Raw genomic sequence first — 9,014 nt, 5'->3', positions numbered from 1 at the left:
CCTTTATTAGGAAATAAATCTAAATAGACTTGTGCAAACTTTTGTGAAACATTTTTTGACCTAGCTTAAAAATCTTGACAACCGATGACAATTCATAAAGGAAATGAGAAACAACAATTTTGCTTTTTTTCCTCTACGTACCCGGAAATTTCATCTAACAATAGATCGTTAGACTTTAAAGCTAGACTTCTCGACAGACTGTACTAGGAAGGCCCAATAAACCTTGAGCTTTGCTAATTGCTTGATTAAAAAGAAATGAATGCATTTTCCCACTCTTTAAGGAGAACTGGCTGTCTGATAAGAGAGATAACTTTTTAAGTAAAAAGAAAACCAATTTGACTTTTATTTCCAGTTTACCAGTTTATTAATATCTCTTTGGTTGTTATTTAACAACATCAAGATCAATGCAACATATTATTACAACATATATACATACATGCGTGAGCAGAACATATAACATATATACAAAGTGCGTTTATAATCACGTATTTCCATATAATAATTGTATATATCGATGTTATTAACCTGGAGGTTTAACTCTCTCGTTTACAAATTTTATAAATGATAACATTTGGTCTTGAAAAATAATATTTGGATATATACAATTTTCTTTCATCTTTTAACTTATCACAGCATAAAATATAGTGAAATTCGTCACCAACATCATTTTTACATAAAAAACATATTCTATTAACTCTTTCAGTACCTTCCCATCTTCCCGTTTCAATTGGTAGTTTATGATTTGATGTTCTGAATCTAGCTAAAATTTGTTTCTTATAATTACTTAAGACGCTATCTACATAAAATTGACATCCAAAGTTTAAATTTGTAAATAGACTATATGTCACACCTTTTGAAGAATCATTACAGGTTGATTCCCAATTTCCCAATTTTGTTGAAACTGATCTAGTAATTTTTGTTTCAGACTTTTAATAAGCCAAGCTCTATTAAATAATTGATTCTGATTCCAAATATTACTATATCCACAATCGTCTAAAATTGATTTCAAATTCTTTAACCATTTAGATTCATGTCCATTATCAAATTTTGCACGAAGTAATTTATACATTAAAAAACAATATTTTGATTGTTTTCCATGTAAAATTTTTGACCAGTATGCAATAATTCCAGTTTTGATATGTACAATTAAAGGTACTCTACCTAATTCAAGCCGCTTGAATGTATATATTCTCCGAAGTCGAAAGTTTGTGCTAGAATAGAACGATGGGTGCTGCGAATGCAACCATACACATTTAAAGTTCGGTACATTCCTGGTCCAAGGAATATCGCAGATACACTTTCGCGTCTTGTTAAGAATGACCCTGCTCAAAAGTCGCTTGATTTGGAGGATGCTTATGTGAGGTTTGTAGCTAAAGAAGCTACCCCGATGGCGATGACAACACGTGAGATCGAGAGAGCGTCAGAGAATGATCCAGAACTGTGTGCTATAAGAGAGTGTCTTGTAAGCCAGCAATGGCATCGTATGGAATTTAAGCAATATTTGCCAGTGCGTACTGAGTTGTGTTCAATTGGTAAGTTAGTATTGCGTGGTACGCGAATTGTTATACCCTTACAGTTGCGTAATCAGGTTCTTGAGCTTGCGCATGAAGGCCATCCTGGCATTGTTGCAATGAAATCGCTGCTTAGAAGTAAAGTATGGTGGCCGGGGTTAGATAAAAGTGTTGAAAAATTTTGCAAAAGTTGTTATGGTTGCCAGTTAGTGGGTCAACCGAGTAAACCTGAACCGATGAAGCGCACTGAATTGCCTTCCGCACCATGGCAACATCTTGCCGCTGATCTTTTAGGGCCGTTGCCAAGTAAAGAGTATATATTTGTGCTTGTAGACTATTACAGTCGATATTTTGAGGTCGCGATTACGAAAAATATTTCGTCAGAGAACATAACAGGTCTCATATCGAAGTTCTGTTTAACTCATGGATTGCCGTATTCAATCCACGCCGACAATGGTCCACAGTTTGTTAGCGAACATTTTAAGAATTACATGTTTGAAAATGGCATAGTTCATCATAAAACAACTCCCCTATGGCCACAGGCAAACGGCGAGGTTGAGCGGCAGAATAGGTCAATTATGAAACGTGTTCGAATTGCGGTTGCCGAAGGCCGAGATTGGAAATCTGAACTTGACAAATTTCTTGTGATGTATCGAAATACTAGTACACCACATTCGACAACTGGTGTTTGTCCGTCTCAGTTACTTTTCGGGCGTAAACTCCACACGAAGTTGCCTGAGCTTTTTGACTATAATGTTGATGACCTTGAAGTACGCGACCGCGATGCGGAAAAGAAGGAGAAGGGTAAAATGTATTCAGATAAACGTCGTATGGCAGCCGAAACCGATATTCGTGCAGGTGACCAAGTTCTTGTGAAACAAGACCGTGAAAATAAGTTGTCTACTCCATTTAACAGGTCACCTTTTAAAGTTGTTAAGATGAATGGCAACAGTGCAATTGTTGAATCAGATCAAGGGGTACAATACAAGCGAAATGTTACTCATTTAAAGAAATTTAATGAGAGAGAGATTGAGAGTATGTGTACATCAAATGATTTACAATGTAATGAGTCACAATCTATTGTTGATGATGAAGTTCTTGATGATAACTCTGAAATGAAACTTGATACAAATGCTGATAGTAAGTCAGAGAGTGATTGTAGTTCTGCACCTGTTAATGTTGCAAATGATGCAAGTGTCCAAAATACTGATCTGAATGTCAATCAACGACCTGTTAGAAACAAGAGACTTCCGTCAAGATCTGAAGGATTTGAAATGTATTAATGGAAAACTGTGTGTGAACTCTGGATCATGTATTGACTATTCCAAATGTACTATGAACTGAGTGTGCATTTAATATTCATGTTTTCACCATTTATGTTTGTTATATTTCTTTGGAAAATAATCATATGATTTCTGTTGATACTAAGTAGTATGCCTTAAGCATGTTAAGTGTGAATTGTATTAGATAGTTCTGGCTGAAAATTATGTTTCTGAGCGAGAAAGGAAGGGATGTAGAGTTTGTAGTTTTGTGTAATTACTTTATGTACGGAAGATAACTCTATCTTGTATGCGTTTCTATATGTAGAGTTATTGCCCTTGTCTTTGTCTTAGTTCCGGTTCAATAAATGGATGTTGTCTTCAATGACGAGTGTTTTATAATCTGGTTTAATCCGAATGTGTAGCCGGTGGAACGCTACAGGAGCCTGAAAGTTTTGTGTATACAGTGTGCGTGTTTTGTGTGTACAGTTATCACATGATTATGAAACCCGTTTATCGATCGCGTATTGACCTGTATACATTAGTGAGGTCAACATTACCGCTCTTTGATTTTTACTTGAGTCCTAGATTTAAGATCAAGAAAATATGTCATTTGCGCTAATCGTAAGAATATTTCTACACACAAATATAAAGGTTTTCTTGAACATGATTTAAAAGTGTTGAATGTCGGATTCTATTCTTTGACGAATGAATAAAATGTGCTGCGTTACCCGCGCTTTTCTCATCTGCTGAGGTATCTATGGACGAGTTCATCGGTTACACTGAAGGGTGACACAGGATGACCTATCGATGACTCTGCCAAATTTGATAGTGATTTTAATTGCACATGTACATAAATTAAAGTTAAATTCTACCCTTGTGAAGTCCATTATAGTCTTGTTATTTAAAAAAATGGGGATATCAATACTGCAACTTGTTTTTGATTTGTACGGATGATTCTATTATTGGAAAGGTACACATGTAGTACGAGGATTTTTTAGACCCCGTCTCCCCTCCACTTTGAAGTAATTGCAATCGTTATATGTATACAGGCCTATATCAAGTTATTCAAATTGCTTTATATCAGAAAAATTTGCGATGTTGTTTAAATTAGCAAATACAAATAAACATGGCAAATGCGCACAGTAAATTGTAAGTGGAAGTGACGTTTCCAATACTCATGAGAATCGAAAATTAAATGAAGCAACTTTGAGTTTTGCTTGAATTGATACATAACTTATAATTGTATTGTACCGAATGTATTTCTTTTATTTCCTCGAATAAAAAAGAATATCACTTTGACACGATTTTACGGGTACATGATTGTAACTAAGTACATGCTGTTTTACACGGAGGAGCCCCCAAAATATATACATTCCGAGCTTTCAGAATACGAGAGAAAAAAAATTGAATAATTAGACATTTTTTAACAAATGCAATGTAGTTGCATACAAATATTCCAAGCCATTCTTTCGTGTTAATTGGATTAAAAGAGATTATCAAAATTTCCTCTCATCGCGATACGTAACCCCCTTCCCTCAAATGATACTGTCCTCTACAAAAATTTGAATTTTTCAATTAAAACTTATTTGTCATATACAAGTTTTAATTGAAAAATTCAAATTTTTGTAGAGGACAATACAATGTTTTCCTTCAGAGTCGAGAATGTCAATTGGTTAGTTTGTTCAGCTAATACGTAGAGGTCAGGACTGGTGTTGAAATCCATGATTAATCCATAACCTATTATAATGTTAACCAATAGTCATACGTGACATTTTTTTTTATTCGCAGGTAGTCAAATAAATGAAAAAAAGATTAGTATGCGTCACTAAACTTTCCTATATATAAACGTTTTAATTTCTAAAACTTGTGCCGACTAGAGTGTTCAATCGAGCATCGAAGTGTGTACATGTACTACATGTATTAGTTTCTTTTGGTAATGGGAGGTACCAGTTTTTGCTGCATTTGATTTCCGGAATTTTGCATTGCATTTCCGACACTTAATAATTTCTACACTGTAACATTCATTATTTTCATTCTGGATTTTACACTATATTTCAAGCAATTTAAGGTTAACAAAGAAGATGAAATCATTATTTTAATAGAATATATTTGGTTAAAGTAACACAACTGAACTTGTGATGAAAATTTATTAAACGAAAGTCAAGCAATAAAAAGTTAAAGTTTGTATTTTGAAAAATAAATCAGATCAAGTCACAGAAAACAAAGACAGGTTGTAAAGCTCAGACACCGACACACACACACAAACGTTTTGGTTACTCGGAATAGTCCAGAGTAAAACTATATTTTCTTGATGACGGAATGTCCAGTACATCTAATGTTCACGTCCGGGATCGTCCACGGCGGATCTAAAAACTGACTCTCTCACATAACAAACGGGATTCACTCAAATTTCAATTAACACATTTACTCAATTTATATCATACATACAAGTCAGATGCTCTTTGATGTAGAGGATTGACACTAATTCCTTAGATAAATACTGAGTGACAAATTCCTTTTTACTATTTAAACTCAAATTGATAGGTAAATAATTTAAGCATATGTCAAAAAAAAGCATTAAAAATAATTCTTTTCATAAAATTGAATTCTGTTTAAACAATATAAATCACTAGCAGCGCAAAGACAGACTTAAAAAAAATCAGAGGTGGAATCAGGCGAATTTAATCCTTTTATGACACCACCTACCCCGTAACGAGACGGGGTTGTGTATACCGGTATGTTCTCATCGAAATGACCGGTCTCCGCGTCTTGAACCTCCAACGTACATGCATTGCATGTACTTGAATAATATGTATTAATAAGTCTTTAAGGAAATCTGATGTAGGAAACCTGATTTATATTCTAATATTTTCTAATTTGTTTTATTATTCGTACTTCTCAATTTATCATGTTCAAATTACATGTATTTATTTTTTTAAGGAATATTAAACCTTATTCGTCAGCCAGTCTGTCCATCTGCCACGAGAACTTTAAACTTGATAATAACTATTGAATGAGTTGAAACAGGACGTTGATGTTTCACGTGTGCATTATTTGTGACATCTGATTTTCAAATATACTGTGATTTTTGACCCTGTGACCTTGATCTTGGAGCTTGACCTACTTAAAAAAATAACATTACTTTAAATTGACCATAACTTTTGAAAGCTGCCATTTTATAAAAATGTATTAACTGTGACAACACCTTTCAAAATTCGCTGATTTTTTACCCTTTGACCTTGAAGTTTGACCTACTTTTCAAAAACATTAACAATACTCATTCCTTTTGAATAAGAAGAGATATGGCTTTTATTTTATCCCTGTGTATTACCTAAGACAACTCTTTTCTAAATACACTGACTTTTGACAACTTGACCTTGAGGCTTGATCAAAACTTTTTAATGAGGAGAGATAGGGCTTTCATATTACACAAACATCACATGTATGTAACCTGTGATAAAATCATTTCAAATACTAGTATATCATGAACTTTGACCTTGAAGTTTATCCGGCTTTTCCAAAATTTAAACATTGCTTAAAATTGATCATAACTTTTTCACGTGTATATTAGCTGTGACAAGGCCTATCTAAAAAAAAAGGTATGGCTTAAATCATGCAGTGTGTTCTGGCCTTGAATCAAGGTCATTTAGGATAAGATATTTTGGCTGGATGCATTGTTTGAAAAAAAAAAACATGTGTGAATTTGTCAATACGGTAGCACACAAATGGGATATGCTCATCACCAGCGTGTGTCATGGTGTGACCCAAGGTCATTTTGAAAAGGTCAAGGTCGCAAACATTCCTTTACTATCCTTTTTTAATAGTAAAACATAATAAGATGATATCTACCCTTAAAAGATTGCTTTAACATTAGAACGTGGCATGACCTTGACTCAAGGTCATTTCTCTCTGTCCGTAGGTCCGTTGCTTTGCAACGAGCTCGGCTCTAGTTAGAACTAATTTTTTTGTCTTTGAAAAAAAAAAATATTTAAAAAGGTAAATCTCGCTATTTTGATTTTTTTATGCAGTATGATTCAAAAACAACAGGGGAGCCGATATGGGCAAATAAGAAAATTCAAGAAATAAAAATTTCCATTTCTGTCCAAATCAATATATACCTTATATGTATTTAATGTAAAATATGCATAGTATACTACAGAAAATACGAATAAAATGTACGTATACATTCTTTAGTATAGTAAGAAGAATATTTATAATTTATTACGAGGATCACATCAAGAAATGTTTTTTTAAAAACAAAAACAAAAAGGTTCCATGCTAAATATATATGTTCAGGTACTTTAGTGTACATTCCAAGATGTTTGGTCCAGATTGGACTTTTGGAATGAATCAGGATGCTCACTCCTCCATGGCACCTGATCCCACCTCTGATGTTAATTTTTGAGGTCTGTGATTGCTCTGCTCCTATTTTGTACTCTTTTATGGACTTGGAGACTGAATACTATTCGTTTTCTCCATATCCTTCTCTCAGCCCTAAAAACTTTAGCCTGTTCAATTGCATTGAAGATGAAGGTCAGTTACAGCATGTGGAACAAGTCTGGTTGTGAGCATGAGTAAAGATAAAGTAGTATTTGAATGTTTGTGTGTGCCAAACCTTACAAGTATATATGTAAGAATGACATTCAGAGATTTATTTTACTAAGTTCATGACTTTGACAAGTGTTTTATTTTATATGATTTGCATCAAAAAGAGCATAACACAGGACTAAAAAAATTAATTTAGAAGATCTGATTAGTCCGAATAATCTGACTTTTCAAGTCCTTTTTCACGATTTTGATAATTTACCTGCCATGAGAACGTCAGACCAGGCGCCATTACGTACGTTCTTGACGTTTTCCTGGCAGGTAAAATATCAAGATCATGAACATGTAGTCTGAAACGTCAGATATTTTGGACTACTATCTGATATATTATATACGTACAATAAGTCCTGAAAAATAACATTTGAGATTGGATTACTGACAGGAAATCTGAGAAGTTAAAATAAATAAATTTAAATATTTATTTGACACTTATTATCAAATTTATGTATTATTCTGGTATCTGGTATCAACTAATAAGTGGGCAATATAATTCTAAAAAAGATGATCCTTTATTAGGAAATAAATCTAAATAGACTTATACAAACTTGTGTTAAAAAATTGACCTAGCTTAAAAATGTTGACAACCAATGACAATTCATAAAGGAAATGAGAAACAACAATTTTGCTTTTTTTTCCTCTGCGTACCCGGAAAGTTCATCTAATAATAGATCGTAAAACTGCACTAGGAAGGCCCAATAAACCTTGAGCTTTGCTAATTGCTTAATTAAAAAGAAATGAATGCATTTTCCCACTCTTTAGGGAGAACTGGCCGTCTGATAAGAGAGATAACTTTTTAAGTAAAAAGAAAACCAATTTGACTTTTATTTCCGGTAGCCTATATTTTTAATTACCTTTGACATAGAAATAACATCCAGATTTTGAGCTCTTACAAGTTCAAAAAGTTCTATCGATTTATGATCCATTATAAAATGCTTAAGGTACGTAGGATTCTACTCATATTTCTCTTGTATTTAAAGTTAATGACTTTTTCATACAAGAAGACAATATCACTAATTGATCAGGTCTGGACGATTTCCAAATATGGAAGTAAAGAACGATAACCGAAAGTTGCTATAAATGTACATCAAGTACACGTAAATTTTTTTTTGTCCAATCAGACAACAGCATTTTTACACACCCCAAAACATATCTTAAAAGGACAAAAAGATAACACGTGCTTTTGTTTTTTTCCTCAAAAAGATTTTTTAAACAAAAAATCTGTAGAAGTAAGATGAAAACTTTTGAAGAATAAGGTATTCCCCACATTTTTACCGTGAACAACCTTGACATTTTTATCTCGGTAAAGAAAAAAAACCATGCACGATAGATTGTAATCGTTTACAGAGGTATAGATCGCACCATCAAGTTCAATTATAACATTTACCAGAATATATTATATGGTGGTAAATATAATTTTGCTTAGCCGTCCGATTTTCATCGATAATGCTTAAATTCCATGTGTATAGATCAACTCACACAAGTGTTTATCGTATGGACTGTACACGTATAGTTTTGAATTATCACGGGTTTCATGAGCGCCGAATACTTAGCTATGCAGATTTTAAATGGGCATTAGGAAAGGCGTATAACGTGGAGAAAAAAAAGAATCCTGTAATTATACATGAATGCGTTTTAT

General features: G+C 33.4%; 1 protein-coding gene across 1 annotated transcript; it reads left to right on the top strand.

The window, feature by feature from the left end:
• Positions 1 to 1,237: 1,237 nt before the first annotated feature.
• Positions 1,238 to 2,794, top strand: LOC134267240 (uncharacterized protein K02A2.6-like). The gene has a single exon (XM_062749461.1). It carries the CDS (start codon positions 1,238 to 1,240, stop codon positions 2,792 to 2,794), a length of 1,557 nt encoding a protein of 518 aa, XP_062605445.1.
• The last annotated feature ends 6,220 nt before the right edge of the window (positions 2,795 to 9,014 follow it).

The sequence above is a fragment of the Saccostrea cucullata genome, unplaced genomic scaffold, assembly GCF_032062105.1.
Source record: "Saccostrea cucullata isolate Sc308-1 unplaced genomic scaffold, CSIRO_AGI_Scuc_v1 ctg9229, whole genome shotgun sequence".
In the NCBI taxonomy this organism is placed as follows: domain Eukaryota; kingdom Metazoa; phylum Mollusca; class Bivalvia; order Ostreida; family Ostreidae; genus Saccostrea; species Saccostrea cuccullata.
This window is presented reverse-complemented; position numbering and strand designations above follow the sequence as displayed.

What these genes read in the sequence shown, in the direction of transcription:
- LOC134267240 (XM_062749461.1), top strand. Translation starts at nt 1,238, where the DNA reads ATGCAACCATACACATTTAAAGTTCGGTACATTCCTGGTCCAAGGAAT.